We start from the raw sequence: 23443 nt of genomic DNA, 5'->3' as shown, positions 1-23443 counted from the left end.
TAATGCGTGGCCGCTTGTGTTCTCCGGTGTCGCCCCTTTCAACACCAACAGGCATGCAGGGGTGTACCGTCCCTGCCCTGCTGTTACGTGTTTGCTATGCAGCAACGACTCAGAGGCGAAAGTGGATGATCAGAGAGTGCCTTGATAGAAACTAGAGATGTTGAAAGTGAGAAAATTATTTCAGATCTGACTGTGTATAATAATGATATAATCTTGCGCTGCAATAGTTGTCTAGTCATAATTGCAAGAGACGCAATTACTCCGTTTCCTGTCTGTGATATACGTAAATATAACGCGTGTGTGTGAAAACTCCAAAATTTGAATTCATTTATTATAAAACTACTATTGACGACTGGTCTTCACCAAGAATCTGAAAACAAGTTGACGAAAATGGCTCACCGCAAGATAGGCAGTATACGATCGAAGTTCGGAATTTCACGAAGTATGAACGACCTGACGCATTTGTTCTCTGACAGAAGTAAAAGTGACTCAGAAGCAACTGACGACACAATACTGGAGAATCGGTCAAGCATGAGATATGAAAAGAAGTTGTCCGTGAGAATGAGACGAATGCGTCATAGTGGCAAATTCGGCAAGCATCATTATAAAGATGAGCGTTCTGCGTCCTGTAAGGAACCCAATGAAAAGGGAATTGAACATGTCAGCATCTTGGACGTTCCGGATTGGACTGCGAGTATTAGTAGCGTTAATGACAAAAATAGAGACGATTGCATTAAAAAGGTGAACGTCAAAACAAGAGAGGAAAAAAGACACGAAAAAGAAAGAGAGAAAAACGAAGGCAATTCTACATTCCACACATTAAAACTTCCCGATGAGGTGGACACGACTGCATCAAGGAAGAGTTCGACATTGTCATGGCCGTCCGAGGGCCATCTTATAAATGAGCTTATCTACGACTCTGAACATGACTTTGAGTAAGTACTACTCGTACTTGTAATACATCTCAGGTCCTCAGAATCAATTAGTATTGTAACACGACTTTTCACCACGCGTCAATAAGGCTCCCTTCGCTGTGTGGGAATTTTTGCATGTCATGTATGTGGTGGCTTTTTTGATGGACCAGAAATCTTCAATGCCATAAATTACTCGAATATGTGGTGAATCCTGAATGAACTGCAAAGTGAAATGCGAAACGGTTCGACTCGAACCGTTTTTTTTTTTTTTTTTTTTTTTTGTGTGTGTGTGTGTGTGTGTGTGTGTGTTCGCAGAGTACAGGATTCAAGCCCCATTCCGTTCTCGCGTCTTTCCACATCACTCAACTGAACCAGTTGTATGTTTTGGGTTCGGTGGATGAAGATGTGTTTGATGTGTCGTGTTTATAAGACATGAGTGAGGAAAGATTCAGATCGGAGTGTAGGATGAGGTAAGACATGTTATGAGGCTAGTAATGAGCGACCTCGAGTGAGATGTACTGCCCCGAGACTGTCTGATTATAAACTGTAAACCTATTGGCGGGAGTGTGGGATGAGATAAGAAGCACGCATTGGGAAAGCTTCAAGTAAAAATAATGGGAGATCTATCATTAACAGTTGGTTCAGAGGGACATACATTGTGAAATATAAATGAAAACAAACTTGAGTGTTCCTGCAGTAGGATCAAGGCGGGAAAATATCACTTATATTTGTAGGTAGTGCTGCCATCCCAGTTATATGTAAACATATTGGAGATATTGCTGTGACAAAACTAATAAATAAATGGGATTGTGATCAGCTTTGAGAGAAAATCATTGATCAAGGTACGAAATGGTGTGGAGTAGAAGATAATGTAATCTTAAAGATTTTTCTCCGTAAGTGGCGACACATGAAAAAGAAATACTGCACAGTGAAGTAATGAAAGAACAAGGGGACATGCATTTAGTTTGTAGAAGGCAAGTGTAATTAAAGCCTGAACTAAGTCGAGCATCACATAATAGAAATTTGAAAGGTGCTATGACTTTCATGAATTTATGGCATAACTAGATTGGATAAATGTAGAACTACAAAATTATAAAAGTACAAATAAAATTCAATCCTGCAGATAAGTAGAGGCACACCAAATGTTGTAGCCTGTAATGTCTAAGACCAAAAAACAAGATAAATTGGTATTTTTCTTAAATTTTTGCTCAAACTGCTCTTTTTTTTCAGTATTCTGGAGGTTAACTCTGCATCTATGGAATCATTAGATGAAGGTGGCAATGAAGGTATGAATAAATTGTTCCAGAGATATTAATATTGTATGTTTTATATTTAGCAGTACTTACTTTGCAGATTAAATATATTTAGTGTTTGGCAAGGTTGCATAAGACACACTGAAAAGCCTTAAATGATAAATATTGAACAAGGTTGCTGACAACAAATTGGAAACCTTGAAATGACAAGTATAGGCCAAGATTCCATGACTTTCAAAACTGTTTGGTGTGCATGTGCATGTTATCATGTTTAGCATAAGTAGTTGTGTACTCATTTCAGAACCTGATCTAGATGACATTGATGCTGACCCAGAGCTGAGACTGCTGGACAAGGAGCCAGAGCTGTGGGTGCATACTGTAGAGAAAGAAGTAAGAAATATACGTTTTCCATAAAATAAAATATTTCATTATTTTGTAATATATATGTATTTGGATTTTAGGGAGTCTATTATTGTTACAAAGGAAAACATGCCTGATTATAAGTGCTTTGTTCAAGTAATTGAAATTGTATGATACTAATTTTACCAAAACGTAATTATTGATATGAACACTTACCGTATACTTATACCCAAGCTGAATGAAATTATAAAGCACTTGTTGAATAACTTCAATGAACAACATTTCTATTGATATTAATATGTAACAATAATATAATGCTACAAAATACTAAGATTTTATTTATTTCAGGTTGTGGAGCAGCTGAAAGAAAAAGAAGTTAAAAAACAAGAACATATATATGAGTTAATCATCACAGAAAAGCATCATTGTCGTATGCTGAAAGTTATGCAAAAAGTAAGGCTTTTTCTAAGTAAGACTTTTTTTTTTTTTTTTCGTGGAATTTCCTTCAGACACCATTTCACATTATTGGATTTTATTTCCCTTTATGTTGTAATAATTACATTAAAACAATTAATCACAAAAAGTTTAATTCTTTAGATTTTGGGGGTATATAGGTGAAGCAGCTTTGCGTGTTAGGGGAATCGTTACCAGAGGTGATTAAATGACTTGCAAAGAAGCACTTGATCTGATTCAGTCTGACACCTGATCTAACATTTATGACCAGGGCTTTCAAATACTGTACTGTACAGCTTGAGATTTTTGTCATTGTTTTAACTGTAAGACTGCAATGAAGATAGTTTGGATAATTTTAGAATAACCACTGTTTTAAATCTTGTGGTAGTAAAGGGATGAATGTTTTCACTAATTCATTGAACACTGAAGTGCCTTTATGAAAAGTTGCCTCTTTTTCAGGTGTTTGCTGAAGGAATGGCTCGTGAATTGAACATGCAAGAGTCAAGAATCAAGAGAATATTCCCCTGTCTGGATGAACTTATAACATTACATTGTTCATTTCTCTGGAGACTGAGACAAAGACAGAGAGGTTGCAAGTACATAGAAACTATTGGGGACCTCTTGGTCGATCAGTTCACAGGTGATAATGCCAAGGGTCTCAAAGATGCATATGGCCAGTTCTGCTCCCAGCATCAGGATGCTGTAAGTTCTGTGTTCCAGAGCGTCTTGGTTTGGCTAATGTTTCTTATTTATTCTTATGATGATGCCCAGGAAGTTTGTCTCACTTTTTTTCTTCAGAAATATTTCATCCATGCTCTCTCTCTCTCTCTCTCTCTCTCTCTCTCTCTCTCTCTCTCTCTCTCTCTCTCTCTCTCTCTCTCTCTCTCTCCAATTTTATATTGTCAAGGGATTGTCATCTTGGACTGCATCTTATCATTATCTCTGGCATTTCATCCTTATCTGTCCTTAACAGGTGAAATAAAGCATCTTCGGAAGCTGTATTCTATCACTGCCACCATTTCCACAATTTCTTTTATCCAACTTGCTCATGTTCATGTCACTAATCATATAATGACCACAATGATAAGGGCACTGGTATTTATACTTAGATTATACTTAGATTTACTGCCTTTCCTTCCAGTATGTATATGCATTGTACCTGAAGTACATTTGAGTTAAGTTTATGTTTTATACATTCATTTATGATAATATAACTCATGGTCTAATATAGACTTGTACAACATATGCTTTTTTGCAAATTACCTACAGTGTTTTACTTAGAAATGTCTAATATTTTTTTCCCCCATAGGTTTCTTATTACAAGGATATGCTCAAAACTGATCGCAGATTCCAAGCTTTCATTAGACAAAAATCTGCCCATCCACTCATGAAGAAGAAAGGCATCCCAGAGTGTATATTGTTCGTGACGCACAGAGTCACCAAATATCCACTGATGCTTGAAGCACTAATGAAGTATAGCAAAGATCAAGAGGAGGAACTTTGTACACTAAAAAAAGCTTTAGATTTAGTAAAAGTAAGTCTTTGTTCTTTAATTGTATTTATTTTATTTTGGCACTTACTAAAGTTTTGCATGTGGTGGAAGAAAAAAAATCAGTGTCACAACTATATGAAAAAAAATAATTTAAAAAGGACATTATTCAAGAGCAATACTATTGAAATAATTCTTCTAATATTTTATTGTACATTTACAGGAAATTCTTGTAAACATCAATGCTCAAGTTGCCGAAAAAGAAAGGGAACAAAGATTACTAGAAATATACCATAAAATCGATGCCAAGTCTTCTGCTATATATAAGGATCAGAAGTTCAAAAAATCGGACTTTTTCTCAAGAAGTAGAAAGCTCAAGTAAGTGGCAGTTATATGTAGGTAGTGTATTTGCGTGGAAATGAGATTCCAATAAAAGAAATGCTCTTGCATTAGCGTATGTGTGGAATTGTTGAGTTGCTACATAGATGGTTAGATCATTGTTGCTGCATTGATGAACATCATCCAATGGTAGAAATGCTATACACATGAAATATGGTTTAGTGTGTAATGTATTAATGGACACACTTTCGCTGTTGCCAGGTTTGAAGGTTCAGCAATGTTAAGTCAACAGAAAGGAAAGCCTATTCAGGTACAAGTTGTGGTTCTCTCAGACTTGGTGTTCTTCCTCCTGGAAAATAATGGAAAATATTCCTTCTTTTCTCCAGACTCAAAGGTAAGAATCTTTCTATCAGAGTTGTCTATAATCAGTCATCTAGTTGTTGTCTGCAGGATGTGAGTTTTGTTAATAGTATTAAGCATAGATCATGTATTGGTCTTAGTATTGTTTAAATTGTTCCAAGTTCACCAAATTTCATCTTCATTCACTGTGTTTGTTTATATTAGTGTTTGTCCCAGTTTAGTTTATATAAGATTGTGTTAATACTCTCTCTCTCTCTCTCTCTCTCTCTCTCTCTCTCTCTCTCTCTCTCTCTCTCTCTCTCTCTCTCTCTGTATGAATTTACGAAAGTTCTAATCCCTTTCAGCAAGCTGGTGTCATTCCTCTGGGAAAACTTATTGTAAGGGAAAAGGCTGGTGAAGGATCAAGAGTTATCTACCTCATTTACTCTAAAAATTCAGCAGAAATGTTTGAGTTTGAATGCAGTCATCCTAAGGATAAGAAAATATGGATTGAATCAATAAGGTAAAAACTTGTTTACTGATTGTTTTGTCTGATAAATTATAATGATGTCTATAAGTGGAACAAATATATCAGTACAATGTTTAGCCTGTAAGTGAAAAGTAATGCTGAGAATTAAATTTTCCTCACACAGAGAAGCAATAGAACACCGCCCAGATGAAGACGAGCTCGGGGAACATCCTGGTGAATACTCTAAGCTGCAGGAAGCCCACACAGAAAAAATCAAAGACCTTACTGGTAACAAAAATCTCTTATTTTAATCTATAGTTTCCTGTCAATCTAACTTTCTGGCATCCAGTCCTATGCCTAGATTGTAACATTTCATTTAAAACTTGCTTCACTTTTGACAGAAGAAAATTTATTGCAGGTTTCCATTTGCATGAATTTTTTGGCTGTTGGCTTTCAGAAAGTTTGATTTATCATTATATTCATGCTGTAAAAAACTGGTAGGTATTTCTGCAGGTTTTCTTTCTTAATGATAAGTCTCTTACATCTGAGGAGGCTTAGTAGGTTAGCTCCGTTTATGGTAGGGCAAGAAGTATGTATCATTTAACTTTTCTATATATTTGCAGGTTTTCTACAACATAAGGACAAAGAGCTAGCAAGATTATGTGAGGAGAGAATGAGCATAGTACTAGAACTTCTGGAGTTGCTGGGGTACGATGACCTGCCACCCGCCCCTCAGTATCGTGCCCTTTTGGATGAAAATCAGTTGGATTATAATACTGCAAGAGATCTGCAAATTACATCACTTACAGTAAGTTCTTATCAAGGTCACAAGGATGAAGTTGCCATTTTTGTGTGCCTTTTTTTTTTTTTTTTTTTTTTTTTTTTTCATAAATTGCAAGACTGTTCACATGTCAAAACTCCAAATTTGACTATGTGTGATGAGGAAGAAAGAATGAGCAATAGAGTTGTGATATATTCTGGTGGTTTACTGCTCTGGAGATGGTGGACACAATATGATTACAAGAATTAAATGTGTGTGAAATCAGTTGATAAAAGTGAAAATTATAGAAAAACAACATTAAAATATTTGAGAGAAAGAGAATATTAGATAAAGTAGGAAAGACAGAACATTTCATCATGATTGCAGGTAAGAAGCATCAGAATTGATAAATATTTCTAATATGATTAATGTCTCACTTAAGATCAGCAGTATTGTTTTATTGCTATTGGATAGCATAGTTTTTAAATGGCGTATGAAAATTAGGTTGATTAACAATATCTGTCTTTACAGGAAGCACTAAAGTTGGTTAGTGGTGCTTGTGGGTGGGGTACCAACCTTGCTCGGTCAGTCAGTTCAGTTGGAGAGCATCAAAGTGAAGCTTACGTATCGCCAAGCTTGCCAAAACGAGCTGAAACCTTTGGAGGTTTTGATAACTCAACTGCAGCAGGTCATTCTGGTAAACGTAAGTTCTTTATTGGTAGCATGATGAGATCACTTTATGTCTGCTCATCTCCACAAACTATTAGAAGTTTTCAGCTATAAATGAACTTACATTGATATATTTTTATATCCTGTTTCATTGTTCATAAAACATAAGCTCTACAGAAACAAAAGTTCCATTATGGTACAGACTGGACTCTTCCACAAATGAAGATGGTTGTCATGATTTAGATAGTATGTCACTGTTTATTTTCTTCTTCTTTATTCTTTCCAAGTATAATTAGTGCTGGATTGGGGACAGACAGTTAGTTGCTGCCTTTTAGAACCCAATCACAGCCACCATGTTAGGAATATATGGCATCAGGATACTGATTGATCTTCTATTATCTTTCAGAATCAGGTGGTAAGAAGAAGAAAGACAGCCGTTTGTCTCTTACTTCAGCAGGAACCACAGACAGTGATATTATTGAGAGTCTCAAGAACCGGCGACCTTCAGGCAGTACTCTGACAGTCCGCAGTTCCCAAGATAACTTGAGTATTGCCTCTTCAGGTGACTCCATTACTCAACAACAACAAGATGTTGCAGCCAAACTTATACATTGGCTCCATACCTCCCTGGTCCTGAGCCAGCACCACCTCACACAGTATGATGTGTAAGTTTCAGATATCTTAGTACTTTACGTAATTTGAATGAAAATTCTAGTTTCTATAAATGTGTGTGTATTTGCCTAGTTGTATTGTATAGGGTTTGAGCAGGGCTCATAGTGTCCTGTCTCCATGTCTTCATTTATCCTATTATTCTTTAAAGTTATGCACATTATGTGCTGTAATAACTTCATCACTCAATGCATTCCACTTTCCCACTGTTCTATATGGAAAACTATTATCCAATGTCCTTCACACACTGCCTCATCCTAATCTTCTTTACATGTCCTCTTGTCCATCTAGTTTCTTCTGTCACCAGCACCAGGTCTTCCTTGTCTATTTTTTCAATGCCATTTACTATTTTATACATTGTTATTAGGTCTTTTTGTTCTCTTCTATCTTGTAAGGTTGGCAGTCCCATTTCCTTCAGCCTTTCTTGATATGTTAGTTCCTTTAGTTCTGGCACCATCTTTGCAGCTATCTTCTGGATCCGGTCTAATTTTCTTATATCTTTTTTTAGAGCTCAGTGACCACACCACTGCTGCATATTCCAACTTTGGACATATCATGCTCACAATAATTTTTTTCATCATATCTTTGTCCATGAATTGAAATGCCACTTTAATATTAGTCAACATTTTATATGCTAATCCAATTATCTTTACTTATGTGTTTTTTGGGGTTTAGATTTTCTTGTATAATCACTCCCAGATCTTTTCCTCTAGTCTTCATTATTTGTGTGTGTGTGTGTGTGTGTGTGTGCATATATATATATATATATATATATATATATATATATATATATATATATATATATATATATATATATATATATATATATATAAAGCAAAAAGGCAGCAACATTCACGTTTCCATATTCACGGAGTGTAAATATTGTATAAGGTTTCGCATCCGGACTAATCTTTGAAATATTTCAACAAATATTTTGCTTTCAGACTGAGGTCGAAGGTAGTGATTGGTGGCGCTTCAGTTGATAGTCGATTCCGACATTCCCAAAAGCTAGAAGAGCTTAGGAATATTCAAGAACAAATTAGCCATGAACGAGCTCAATGGACTAAAGAACGAGATGCTCAAGAGAAATGGATATCTGAAAAGAAAATTGAAATTCAGAAGAAACAAGTAAGTTCTCATAACTACAGAAACTGGTAATGTTATTCATTTCTATAGTTGATAACTATTTATCACAGCTTAAACACGTTATTTTTTTAACACTGTAGTTTTCCTTGCTAAGCAATGTATGGCAATCTATCTGTGACAAATGTCTAAGAGACAAACACAACATCAAGTTTGCATATGGTTCCATGGTCTGCTTGTGTCTTTATTAATAGTCATATTCCCTGAACAATAGAATTATTTCATACATCGCAAGAACTCTTTTCCAATACCAGTACCTTTTACTCTAGACTCCATCCTTCATTTTCATTTGCATACACTCCAGGAACAGTAGAGGGTGTTATGTGCCAAAGCAAGTTATTATTTAATTAAAACATGTATAGTTTGCTTATATTGTATGTTTTTTTTTCCAGGAACAACTGCGCTGTGAAGAACAAGATATTCAGCAGCAACGAGAAACTCTATACAGAAAATTGGAGGCTTTAAAGGCCCAAGGAATTATCCTCAGCCCCACCCTTACTGTGCTGACTACCACTCCCCCTTCTCAAATGGTTCATGATGAACACCAAGCAGGTAGGTTGGGTCTTTATAATCTGTTGGGGTCTCTCTCTCTCTCTCTCTCTCTCTCTCTCTCTCTCTCTCTCTCTCTCTCTCTCTCTCTCTCTCTCTCTCTCTCTCTCTCTCTCTCTCTCTCATACACAAACTTAAGGGATATATTGTGAACTAGAGATATAGAAAAAATCCAAGAAGAGTGTGATATTTTCTAATATCATTTATCATTTGAGATCCATACTTTGAAGGCTGCCTGAATACCTGAAGACCAATGCGTTTGTTTTACCTGTGCCTGGGCAAAAAATATGGAATGTTTCAAACTTCTCATTATAGATATTTCAGCCATTAAAATGCGTATACTAGAGTTCTTGCACTCATAATTATGTGGATAGCTGAAGATGTAGATAATCCCTGAACCTTATTGAAAATGTTTGTCATTATGTAAAAGTGATTAAAATCATGCATTATTGTAAGAAACATAGATGTGTAATACATAGATATTGTGTCTTCACCTGTCAGTTTTAATACCTATTATTTTATACATGAAAGAAGGTACTGCACATTGAGTACTTATTACAATGAAGGACAAAACAAACATAAGAATTGTGTATCTATACCAAACAATGTGATCTGGCTTCTTTTGGAAATGTATTTGGCTGTAGATTTTATAGGCCCTCAGAAATTGCCAGTTCAAAGCATTCATTTATTTTATTGAATATACAGTATAAACATGTCAGGTAAGCTAATTGATATCATTGTAAATCAGGGAATGGTGTTTGATGTGAAAATGATAATTCCTAGCCCATTACAACCTTACATCCTCTGTACTGGGCGGCAGTGAGATTAAGGCTGGCTGATACTCTGTTCTCTTTCCAATGGGAACAGAGAAGGCCTGCCTATCATCGTTCATTTTTGGTTGGGAAAAAAAAAATCACATGACTCGAGAACTATTATTGGAAGATAGTTAAGTGAACTGAGCAGGTCTCATGATGGTGAAGTCTAGAATGGAAGGTTATAAAAAAGCAACTGGTTTAGAATATAAATGGATCAGATGTAAGTAGTAGTAGATTGTATTGATGGTGCAAAGAATTTGTTGGGTGCTTGTTTGTGGAGAAAGAATGTATGGTAGCACATGATATGAATGAGTGGAGTGGTTGTGATTCAAGAAAGCAGACATGGTCTCCAGGTTTTCTGAGAGAAGTTCAGCCATGTCCAGTCAGATTCACTTGTTCACTCAAAATTGGAAAGAGGATGTGTTCTGATGTAATAGAAGTAAGCCAGTGCTGGTGTCAGGTTTAGATGCAGAAACACCCAGTAATGTTCACACTGCTAATATGTGCAGCAGTGATCAGTGTAGTTCTGTCGTCTGTCTGCTTGTTGTAAAGGCTGAAAAGGATTATCATTTAATCATAGAGAATATTTGTATGTGGTAGACCTTGTCTCAGGTATTCTTGCTTTAAATTTGGTCACTCAGGTCTACTTGACAGAAAGATTCATGTATTTATTTATTTTTTTTTTTATTATTATTTTTTTTTTTTTTTTTTTTTTCCACCTTTAATGAATCTCCTGGAAATAAGTACATTATGGATATTCATTAAGATGTCATTATTCTGCTATATATATGTGTGTGTGTGTGTGTGTGTGTGTGTGTGTGTGTGTGTGTGTGAGAGAGAGAGAGAGAGAGAGAGAGAGAGAGAGAGAGAGAGAGAGAGAGAGAGAGAGAGAGAGAGAGAGAGATCTTAAACACTATTTGAGGATTTTATTTATAATTGTAACATATGCAAAGTTAATATAAGAAAAATGTCATTTGTTGTTATCTATTTCTGTCGGACAAAGAGTGTGGCATTCTTACTACTCTCTGTCTATTATAGTAGTATTTATGAATTCTCTGTGTGACACTAGGGCTGGGGATCCTGCACCTTCCCATTCCCAAGTGATGAGAAGCCTTGGGTATGGTGCTAAGGAGCTTGTTGGAGACTTGTTAGATGAGTCGCAGCAGGAACTAAGCAGAACTCAAATGTGCTTTTGTGAGTAAATCCAGCTGTGGGTTCATTCCGTTTCCAAGACGGTGTAGCAGTTTTGCTTGGGGGACATTGGAGATGTGTTTACCCCCCTGATGTTCCCCTCATGACTGGCCATCTGGGCACCTCTGGGCTTTTAGCTGGGAATGGCACCCACAAAGTAAATCCATCTCCACCCTAGTCATGGTGGACCAGGATGGAGACAACCATGGTTTGAACCACTGGCTGGTCTGACAATAGTAGATGGTGGACCAATAATGGTGATGTACAAGCATAGTACCTCACCTGTCATAAACTGTCATTTTCTTTATTCTTTACTTAAATTCTAGTTATCATCTGGGCTTGCCATGCCACAAAAGCACCAGTTGGGGTGTTACTTGGCTGCAAGCTCATCTGCAGGCATGTGACTGCTGCAGAGATAGCTACCAGCATGCAAATGCAGAAAGTGTATATTTAGAATGTTATTTTGTCCCAACTGTTTTTTGTCAGTGTGTAATTAATGTCTGTGTTTCACAAAGATTGGTTTGCTGCAGATATTACAGTCAGCATGTTACTTTGTTGTAAATACATTTGTTGGTATTTGTTACCTTACCACAGATGTATGTGACTGAACCAGAAGTACTTGTTGATGTTTTACTAAGCCATAACAAGTTCTTCCTAATACTCGTAGTATAGGACACATGCAAATACCACCATTCCCTGCCATGAGAAAATCACACCATGACTGACTTTATGTACAAATTAAATATGAAATATTGCATAAAATTGAAAAAGTTAATATTATATCAACTTTACTTACTGTACTTTATCTTTCAAGTAACACTACCAGGCATTATTCTTACAGTTTCCTAAGTTATTAACAAAGTTTTTTTTTTTTTTTTTTTTTTTTTTTTTTTTTTTTTTAACATCTTGTAATGTGTGGTAGGCTAATATTTATACAGATTCTTTGCTTTGATTGTTCCCAAATATATGCATTTTCATTGTGCATACAATTGTTTGTTGTGTATAGCACATAGATTTATGCTTGAACTGCTTCCAGACACATGTGTATTGTAATTATATATTTTGTTAGTAGTGTACAGATTGTTAGCATTTTATAACATGGTGTGCCAGCTGAAGCTAATGTCATCATTGCTTCATTTGAAAGGCTCTGTACATGCTTGCATGTGCCAGCCTTGTTCACCTCACTGCAGTTTTCCACGCTGCACGAGCTTTGGCAGCTTCTCTGTCCAGATATTAAACTCATGTTACTTTGTATGATCTTGTCCCATTTCATTCTTAGCTGTGATATCACTTATCATTCATGTTTCTCATTCTTTTCACCCAATTATTATCTTACATACTTTGACATGCCCAAACTATCCTAGTCTACCTTTTTTCAATTTATTAGTAATGCAAAAGGCCCTTCTCAATTTCTTAGTACCTTACTTGCAATCCTATTATCCCAGGTCACCCATTCAGATATGCACCACACATCCACCCAATCATCCAAGTCTCTGTAATCTAGTCTATGTACAGCCAGAGAAGGCCCTGCACAAATTTCCATATACAGCAACTTGCTGAGAGGCTACAAGTTTGAGCAATTAGGGTCTGTAGAGAAAACTATGAAAGGTTAGGCCAAGATCAAGAATAGTATGGATGGACAGTATATAGAGATAAATGTAAAGGTGATGTCTGTGGAGCAGGAAAAAATTAAAGTGTTTATGTGATAGAGATGGATGTAGAGCAGTCATGGATGCATGAATAGTAATGCAGCTGCATGGGAGGTTCCTTGATATCTGATCTGGTTAGATTATCAGATCAGACATGAGGAAGGGGATGAGTCTGTTGTATAACATGGGTAAACTAGGTGTGTTGTCAGGCTTTGATGTGAAAAGACTCTTGTAAACAATAAGATTGAACCTAACACAGTTTTATTGGCAATAATCATCCTTCTTCCTCCTGAGGCATGAAGGCTAAGATGAGAGAGAATACTTGTGCAGAGATATGTGAGTGAGGATGCATATGGGTGCCTTGTTACAGCAACTATTTCATGAGAATGTTGACCTTGTGTGGTATATACTGTAGATGGTGTATGCTATATAAAGGTTCAAGACATTAGGGTGTAATTTCAATGTTAACTTCTTGCATTTACACTGATACTTTAAATTTGACCAACCTAAACAGGATATTTGTCATTCTTAATGATGATAATGTTCCTTGTGAAAGTTGAAGGTATGGCTAGAGTGAAGAGAGGCAGCTGCTGCCAACACCTTCCTGATTAGGAAGCTTCACAAAACTCTTATCTGAAAACAGAATACAAGGTTTTATTTATTACTTCACATACTTGTTTTACTTCTACTGTGCTTTCATTCTTCAGCCTTTAATATGAGCATATAAGATAGTACAGTTCTTGTTAACACTCACTTATATTACTCCTCATGACTCACAATAATAACAAATTAGGGAACATGAATTAATGTTGATTAGTGGAGGTATGATGAGTAGATAAATTGACTTAATGTATATTTTTGCAATGCGGGGCACAATGAATGTAAACACAATCAGTCTCATAACCTTCAAAATTACATGTAAAGTTTATAAATGACATTTAAAGTTATGTAAATTCAAAGCAAGTCTAAATTACCTGCCTCTGATTTTAGCCTCAACTTTATACTTATATTACATATCTCCCACTCAGTATTCAAATTTCATCATTAAGTACTTGAAGTGTTTAACATGTTTCCTTTATCTTCCAGGAAATCCAAGTGGGGTGGGGAGTGATAGTGGGCCAACTCAGGGATCCCCACACAGTTCACCTACTAGCACTGCAGCTCCAGCACGTCCCCGCACAGATCACAAACACCGTAATTCTTCAGCTTCACTCTCAAGTCTCATTAAGCGAGATTCCAACCAGTCTTTACCCACACATCTAATATCAGCTGCTAATCAGCAGAAAGGTTCTATACCATCAGTGAAGCAGCAGTTGCCCATGAAACTGGCTAAGCTAGGAAGTAGCAGCAGCTCAGGATCATCCTCATCTAGTAGTGCTGGAGGAGCATCTTCTCCAAGCCAGGATCACCATCGAACCCACATAAGTTCGGTGGCCAGTGGTGGTGTGCAACAAATGTTGCCCTTAAAGCTCAGTCAGGGACCTGGAGAGAACAAAGGTTCTCGTATGACAGTAGGGTATCAACGATTAGCATCCCCTCCACCCTCTCTGCAAGAACCAACCATTGGACATTCCCATCAGCGTACAGGTTCATCACCTGCAACGTTACAAAATGGGTCTCCAGCCACTAGTCCTGGGGCATTCCCCTCCACTGCCACTACCACCGCCCAGGGTGCTCATGCCACCCGCACTAATACTTATCCTAAGCTTCCCAGTAAACCTTCCATGCCTGTCTCGCAGGCTGAGTCGACCCCCAAGGAATCGCAGGAGGGATCTGGTGTGGGTTCCAGTGCACGCCCTGGTCAGCGAATTAAGGACCCTGACACGAATCAGGACATCATATTCTGCTAAGAGCTTCTACTGAATTAGCTTTTCTAGATTTCTTAGCATCAGAAGTATGTCAATTTGCTGAAAAACTTTTGTTAGCAGGATTGGCATACTTCTGTCAGTCATTAATAGTGTCTGTCCTTGTGATAAAGGCATTCCTTCCTTTATACACACCACCACTGTTACATGATCCTTACTGTTTACCATATTGTTCAGTGTGCATTGTATGCTGTAGAAATGGGCCTTGTACATACAAATTTCATATTTGCACACTGTCTGCTGGCTACTGGTACACCCACTGGCGGGAGCTCGTACTCTTGTGTGATAGATACACCCTGAAATATCTTTTTAGCAAACATTGCTTAGCGTATGTGCAAGGTTGTTGGGTCAGTATTCATATTAAGAAGTTATAGTAAGTTTTTATAAATATAGTAGAGAATAAGTGAGAATTATGTGATGTTTGAAAATGGTTGAACTGAATGGTTATTTTTACAGAAGTATGAAAGTTTGACTGACTGCACATTCCTGTGGCCTTTACTGCCCTCTGCGTAGGGAAGGGAGCAGCCTCAAGGGGAGAGAGGCTGCTCGGCTTCTAAAATGCATTCTTGTACGGGCTGTCTCTGGTGGTGTGGATGCAGCTGAGTTGTTGATATGTTTAAATGTTTTTATCTATAGAAACATATAAGTTATAGAATTTTTATTTATATAATTACCTACTAAACATAAAATTCCAGATAGCCAGGAAAGCAGTGTGCTCATTCCAAAGAATAATAATTTCTATGTTATAGTTGCTGTATGTTAGCCCAGATGGAATATAGGGTACCTTATATGATGTATATCTAGAATTCATGTTTTCCTAAAGCTCAATGTGTTTCAGCTAAAAGTCTGGCAAAGATACAGCTGAAAAATGTGTATAGTAATATAAAGATTTGTTGAGATGGGGACAACCGTTGTGCTGAATGTTTAGATAGATGTACAGTGTAATTAACTACAGCACAAACATCAACATTCCTAGGGGTTATTTTTTTGTGTATTTGAAATAAAATAACTTTGATAATATGTACAGATGTTTCTGCAGTGAATTATTATAAGATTATACAGTTTGCATCACTTACTGCTTCATCTTGGTTCATAAAATCCTTGTCTTAGGAATACAGTGTTGAGAGTTTCTCCAATTGGGAAGCTGGTATAGTAAGACAGCAGAATCATGTTTTCAGTGCAAATAATATCAAGCAGCCACGATAGTGAACAACCACACACTATTCATCTGATTTTAGACTGAACTGGTGAAATGGTTACCAAGTTTCACATCTAGCTATCATTTGATATAATTGTCATACTAGTTTGACATTCTCAACAAAATTTTCCCTGCAATCCTGATGGATGTGCGTTGTGATCTTTTATAAGATAAAGAAACAAATATAAATATCTAGTCTTCAGGTTTCCAGCTCACTGATCTTCTATGCGATAATAGATTAAGAAGACAGTGTTGCTATTCTCTTATAAGTAACTGCTGTGCATGGTCATGATAATTTTGAAATCATTATGTTTTTGTACAACACTGCTTGTTGCATAGCTGCTTCCTTTACAATAGAAGTTTTAATGTGAATTATGTAGCCATTTTACATTCTTAAAAAATCTGCGTAAGTAAATCCTTATATTTTTGTGTATTCATAATTATCTTTTTAATTGCATTATCATTACAGTACATTGCATTCAGAGCTCATAAACATTAGCTGCAGTATCTCTGAGTATTCTTACTCTAGTTACTAATGGTAACATATACCACCAGCAAGTAAAAGATACATTCAAATGGTGAATATATCTTAGAACTTATCTCTCAACACACCTTCAACCAGATGAGGATTATGCTACCTAGTTTACTACATAGAACATTCCATAATTTGCCAATTATTCAGGAATGTCACACTAGAGTTGACCACTATTCTGTCCACTAGCATAGCTACCTTTGTTGAGGGGGACTTAACTGATCTCTATTTTTCTTTATCATAGTTTTCTCATAGTCTCATCCCTCTATGTAAGTCAAAGTTGCAGTTTTCCTATTGAACCATCACTAGACAGAGCCTTCTCCAGTCATATTACTCACCTGGTGCTTAAAAAGTAAATGGGAAAATATTGCAACTTTCTTGTCATAAAGGGGACCATCATGAAAGTCAGTGTGTATGCATTGAACTCTAGTGTGCCATTCTTGATTATATGTTTGTAATAACTAGGTACCAATGAAGACTGGAGTCAATTTAGCAGCATGTGATAAAATACCAGTGGACAAGTCATTAATGTGGTTCAAGAAGTTGACCCATTGTACGAAGCTTCTGCTCTAATGCAAAAGCATTTTAATACATTATTTTGTGAATAGAAGTCCAAGGAATAAACTGTTTATCGTTACAATTGCTTTTACTAATTGCATGAAATTACATTGTACAGTGCTATGGCAGAATGACTGAACAAGCACGTAAGTAATTTGTACAATATTACTAGTTTGACAATGTTTAAAAACAGATTAGATAAGCACTTAAATTCATTAGATTTATAATTATGTATAGCACTGCATGATAGTTTTTATAAGAAATTTACTATAGTTAAATAAGACATGATCCCCATGTATGGGGACCACAAATTGTAGAGGATTTTGCTGCAGGACTTAGCCCTGTTAATGGGCCAAATATTTAGAATTAGTATATAATGTATTGTGTACTTGTAAGTGTATCTTTAAGTACTGATGACGAGGTCGCTGTGCGACTGATACAGGATAACCTAGATGGGCCCTGGTGGCCCTTTGTTATCCTATTATTTATGTTATGTTAATATTGGGCTCTCTCTCTCTCTCTCTCTCTCTCTCTCTCTCTCTCTCTCTCTGAGGATCGCTGGTAGGGTGCCGGATGGGAAAAGAGGGAGGAAATGGGAGAGAGGGACGGCAAGGAGATGGAGGAGAAATAATCCAGACTACATACATTTGACAGAGAGAGAGAGAGAGAGAGAGAGATAACATTAAGAAAAGAAAAGAAAACGTAGAGAAAAGAATGCATGCTTAAATACCTAACAAGGGTTGAGGCAAAAAAAAAAAACACGCATCACTTAATCTGTTTGAAAGTCACTTAATTTGATCACTTTTTAACGGAGATGTTTAATTTTTTTTTTTTTTATATATATATAAATATACATATCTTAATGAAAATTATGAACACACACACGTTATGGTTATTGTATCGTTGAAGTACCACACAGGTTCGAAACAGAATACTGAAGCACAGCGACTCCCACCAGCCGAAAGCCAGCGCCTGTGCGCAGCGTCTGTTGTGAGGTACCTGTATGTGTGTGTGTGTGTGTGTGTATGGGTGTGATGGACTTGGCGTTTTCTGGAGCAACCTACTTATGATTGAAGTAAAACAGCACTGTCCAAGCTCCTCGTGAATCATAATGCCAGCATTCAAACAGGTAATTAGCAGGTATTGAATGTACAAACATATGTATGATGTGCCGTCAAATATCTACCAAGTATCGGTGTCTCACCACCACCACCACTGACCTCCACAGTTCAACAGTTCACGATCAGGAAGCCCGATGAGTCGACATATTGAACTAGTAATTTGCAGCCTAAACATCCTCTTCTGCATCGTGTGTGTGTGTGTGTGTGTCTGTGTGTGTGTTTACTGTCTTTTATTTATTTTATTTGTTTATTTATTTAATTATTTTATTTTATTTCTTTATTTTATTGTATATATATATATATATATATATATATATATATATATATATATATATATATATATATATATATATATATATATATATATATATATATATATATATATATATATATATATATATATATATATATATATATATATATATATATATATATATATATATATATATATATATATATATATATATATATATATATATATATATATATATATATATATATATATATATATATATATATATATATATATATATATATATATATATATATATATATATATATATATATATATATATATATATATATATATATATATATATATATATATATATATATATATATATATATATATATATATATATATATATATATATATATATATATATATATATATATATATATATATATATATATATATATATATATATATATATATATATATATATATATATATATATATATATATATATATATATATATATATATATATATATATATATATATATATATATATATATATATATATATATATATATATATATATATATATATATATATATATATATATATATATATATATATATATATATATATATATATATATATATATATATATATATATATATATATATATATATATATATATATATATATATATATATATATATATATATATATATATATATATATATATATATATATATATATATATATATATATATATATATATATATATATATATATATATATATATATATATATATATATATATATATATATATATATATATATATATATATATATATATATATATATATATATATATATATATATATATATATATATATATATATATATATATATATATATATATATATATATATATATATATATATATATATATATATATATATATATATATATATATATATATATATATATATATATATATATATATATATATATATATATATATATATATATATATATATATATATATATATATATATATATATATATATATATATATATATATATATATATATATATATATATATATATATATATATATATATATATATATATATATATATATATATATATATATATATATATATATTTTTTTTTTTTATAAGGGAAAAACTGGCTAAGTGTAACAGAAAAAAAGTAGCAGCTTTTAGTGGAGGTGTCATTAATAGCAAGGCACTGTTGCCCTCTCACGCCGTGTTAGAAAGAACTATCAATGCTGACAGGTTTTCATTTAATACTGATGTACTTAGATGAAGGTAACGACTCGTGACGAGTGTCTGTCTTTATTATTGTTTAGTCCGGTGGTTCTTAACCTTTGGGGGGTGATTTCCAGGGTGGGGGAACACGAGCCTTGGTTGAAAAGTAGAAGTTTTTCCATTTATGGGTTATTTTCATGACAAGAGCATGGGCCAGTACTGTAAAGATAAGCTTATAAAATAATGCAGAAGTATCGTCGTTACTAACTCTTGTTTTCAAAAGTCTCCCAGACATACCATTTTTCGTATATCTATGTGAAACTGCATTTTCCACGCTCGTTGCTATCAAAACCAAGTACAGAAACCGCCTGAACGTTGAAGGGGACTTACGTTGTGCACTCTCAAGCATTCGACCAAGTATTCAAGATCTGGTAGCTAAGAAGCATTGTCAAATATCTCAGTGTCAAATATCTCACTAACCATGTATTCAAGATCTGGTAGCATAGAGCAGTGTCAAATATCTCACTAATGTAATTCATGCTTAGTAAATGGACTAAAAAGCCATTTTTTTTTCTTTTCTTTTTAAATCTGGGAGTGAAATTTGTCTAGAGATGCAAGGGGGCCGTGGAGGGAAAGAGCAGTTCCTAGAGGGGGCGTGGTAATAAAAAGGTTAAGAACCACTATAATAGTTTAGTCTGTTCAAGTTAATGAGATGAGTTACTGAAACTGATTTTTTTTCCAGGTGTGTGCATAAGCTGGATAGATAGGTGTGGCTGCGGCACGTGTTACAGGTATGTCGAAAAGGGTTGTGATAAATAGTCGTATTATAATCTCATTGCGCATACATGATTCTCTTTTGTACTGTTTCGCTTATCAAGTCAACAAGGTGGCCCAGACAAGGCACCACACAGTTCATACACACATATTCACATCATTTACACTATTTGGCCTTTTTTTTTTTTTTTTTTCTTTTCACCAGGGTCGACAGGACTAATAACCATTGTGAATGATGTGTGTGTGTGTGTGTGTGTGTGTGTGTGTAAATGTGTGCTGCTTTGTCTGGGCAACTATGTGGTGTACAGATACCTGCATAATACAAAAGAGATAATTCACGTAAAATCTAAAGCAGCGGCGTTCATGTAGTACTATGGATGTTGAAAAAAAAAAAAAAAAAACTTTGTGGAATGATATAGTGATCCACTCCCTGATCAGTGTGTGTGGCAGCAGAGACATGCTTGGGATCGCCTGACAAATGAACAGACGTTGTAATGAATTCCGCACTTACAAAAATGACATCGAAGCTGTCAAATGACGATCGTGAGAACGTGTGCAACTACTTCAGTGCAGTGCATTTGTCCTGGGTGTCTAGATAACAAGGTGTGTGTGTGTGTGTGTGTGTGTGTGTGTGTGTGTGTGTGTGTGTGTGTGTGTGTAATTCACCACCATTACCACTACGGTCGTCTCCTGGTCATCCAGCCAGCCTTCCCCATTACGGAGCGAGCTCAGAGCTCATAGACCGATCCTCGGGTAGGACTGAGACTACAACACACTTCACAAACACCGAGAAAGCAAGGCCACACACAACCCCTCGAGTTACATCCCGTACCTGCTTGCTGCTAAGTGAACAGGGGCTACACAGTAAGCCACACGTAAGAGGCTTGCTCATTTGCCTCACCGCGCCCGGGACTCGAATCCGGGCCTTCTCGGTTGTGAGCCGAGCGTCCTAATCACTACACTACGCAGTGGGTGTGTTTGTGTGTGTGTGTGTGTGTGTGTGTGTGTATGAGAATCTCAAGATGGACGTTGAATAAAAGAAGGCGGCATGACATCACAAAAGTGAAGTCAGGGCGCTATTGGTCCGCTACTTGCCCCTAGTGCAATCATACATCATTCTAAATAAAAGCTAGAGAGAGAGAGAGAGAGAGAGAGAGATATTTAATTTGATTTGATTAATTTATTGTACCGTAGTGCCAGGCAAATGTACAAAAGGTGGCATGTGAATAACATTTGAGCGCGCGCGCACACACACACACACACACACACACACACACACACACACACACACACACTGTACAATAACAACAATAAAATATAAATAAAAAAGGAAGGATAGTGACAATATGGATGCCACGCAGGGCAAGGCGTTAGGAGAATCCTCCGAAGAGAGAGAGAGAGAGAGAGAGAGAGAGAGAGAGAGAGAGAGAGAGAGAGAGAGATTTGACGTGTTAAGTAATTGCTATACCAAGAAAAATCAACCTTCAGGCCAACTTTCATCTGATATACAATTCATTTAAATGCACATGTATATGCACAGTACATGTTTACATATACATGTGTATTCACATGTGTTACGTACGTATATGAACTTATTCAGTCATACGTTTGCCACAAAGACAGTTCCCATCTCTCACCCAAGTCCAGGAAAGCTGGAAATCACTGTATTATCTCATTTGCATGTATGATTTACCGTTTAAAACTTCGTAGCACAGTATGTCACGACTATTGCGAGTCTATTAATGTCAGCAACCTCAAAACATGGACATAAGATGGAAAATATGGAGCGTAACTTGGGCGTTCCCATGTATTTTCAATGGGCGGTCGGCATTGTTTTGGGTGTAAGGGGGGTAGGGTCAGCAGCGGACCAATAGTGCGTCGGCTTCATTTTTGTGACGTCATGCCGCCCTCTATTATTCAATCTCCTTGGGGAAAACGTATAACTGAACAAGGTCATATACACATGTAAATATACATGTGCATGCATGTAGAAGTCCGATTCGGATGCCATGGCCTTGCAGGCAGACTTGGATTGAATGAAAGAATGCATGGACAGATAGATGGCAAATGCAGTTCACTATTAACAAGTGCAAGGTACTGAACATAGGTAGAGATAATCCAAACAATAGGTATATGATAGATAACGAGACACCAGGAAGTTCCAAGTATGAGAAAGATTTAGGAGTCAAAGTTACCTCCGATCTCGGTACAAGAGAGTAATGTATTGAGGCCAGGAATAAGGCGAATAGAGTATTGGGATTCATTTTTAGAAGTGTTAAAAAGCAGAAGTCCCGAAGTAATACTAGAATTATACTTGGCGCTGGTCAGGCCACATCTTGACTATGCCGTGCAATTCTGGTCCCCACATTATAAGAAGGATATATCTCTGTTGGAGACAGTGCAAAGGAGCATGACTAAAAAGATACAGGGAATGAGGGATATTCCCTACGAAGCGAGACTGAAAAAAACTCAATTTGCATTCCTTAGAAAAACGTAGGTTAAGAGGAGACCTGATAAAAGTATTTAAGTGGTGTAACGGCTTTAACAAAGGGACATGAACGAAGTTCTTAGTTAGGATTAGTAGCGGGGAACCAGAAATAATGGGTTTAAACTTGAAAAATTCAGGTTTAGGAAAGAAATGAGAAGAAACTGGTTTTCAAACAGAGTGGTTGATGAAAGGGACGGTCTCAGTGGTCATGTGGTCAGGGCCGAGTCAATAGGGAGCTTTAAAAGAAGATTAGATGAGTTCATGGATGGGGATGATAGATGGAATTAGGTAGCTTTAAACATACATGGACTACCACGTGTAGGCCTGGCGGCCTCTTGTAG

The 23443-nt window shown here is 35.7% G+C and overlaps 1 protein-coding gene across 19 annotated transcripts in view; it reads left to right on the top strand.

The window, feature by feature from the left end:
- LOC123515235 (A-kinase anchor protein 13-like) overlaps nucleotides 1-17293 on the top strand; it is a 567618-nt gene extending 550325 nt beyond the window's left edge. For 17 of the 19 annotated variants that reach the window (XM_045273804.1, XM_045273805.1, XM_045273798.1 and 14 more), the window contains 15 exons: nucleotides 2145-2200; nucleotides 2469-2557; nucleotides 2876-2980; nucleotides 3440-3682; nucleotides 4290-4514; nucleotides 4693-4847; nucleotides 5070-5202; nucleotides 5513-5670; nucleotides 5801-5904; nucleotides 6240-6424; nucleotides 6908-7079; nucleotides 7452-7710; nucleotides 8659-8842; nucleotides 9250-9409; nucleotides 14148-17293. In XM_045273804.1, coding sequence (XP_045129739.1) covers nucleotides 2145-2200; nucleotides 2469-2557; nucleotides 2876-2980; nucleotides 3440-3682; nucleotides 4290-4514; nucleotides 4693-4847; nucleotides 5070-5202; nucleotides 5513-5670; nucleotides 5801-5904; nucleotides 6240-6424; nucleotides 6908-7079; nucleotides 7452-7710; nucleotides 8659-8842; nucleotides 9250-9409; nucleotides 14148-14911 — 2992 coding nt within the window. In that variant the 3' untranslated portion in view covers nucleotides 14912-17293. Of the gene's footprint in view, nucleotides 1-2144; nucleotides 2201-2468; nucleotides 2558-2875; nucleotides 2981-3439; nucleotides 3683-4289; nucleotides 4515-4692; nucleotides 4848-5069; nucleotides 5203-5512; nucleotides 5671-5800; nucleotides 5905-6239; nucleotides 6425-6907; nucleotides 7080-7451; nucleotides 7711-8658; nucleotides 8843-9249; nucleotides 9410-11290; nucleotides 11416-14147 lie in introns of all 19 variants that reach the window. The other 2 variants (XR_006677839.1, XM_045273802.1) reach the window with 2 other exon arrangements.
- Nucleotides 17294-23443: the final 6150 nt, after the last annotated feature.

This window comes from Portunus trituberculatus, chromosome 38 (genome assembly GCF_017591435.1).
Source record: "Portunus trituberculatus isolate SZX2019 chromosome 38, ASM1759143v1, whole genome shotgun sequence".
NCBI classification, from domain to species: Eukaryota; Metazoa; Arthropoda; class Malacostraca; order Decapoda; family Portunidae; genus Portunus; species Portunus trituberculatus.
Note: the sequence above shows the minus strand (reverse complement) of the source record. Positions and strands in the feature narration are given on the sequence as shown.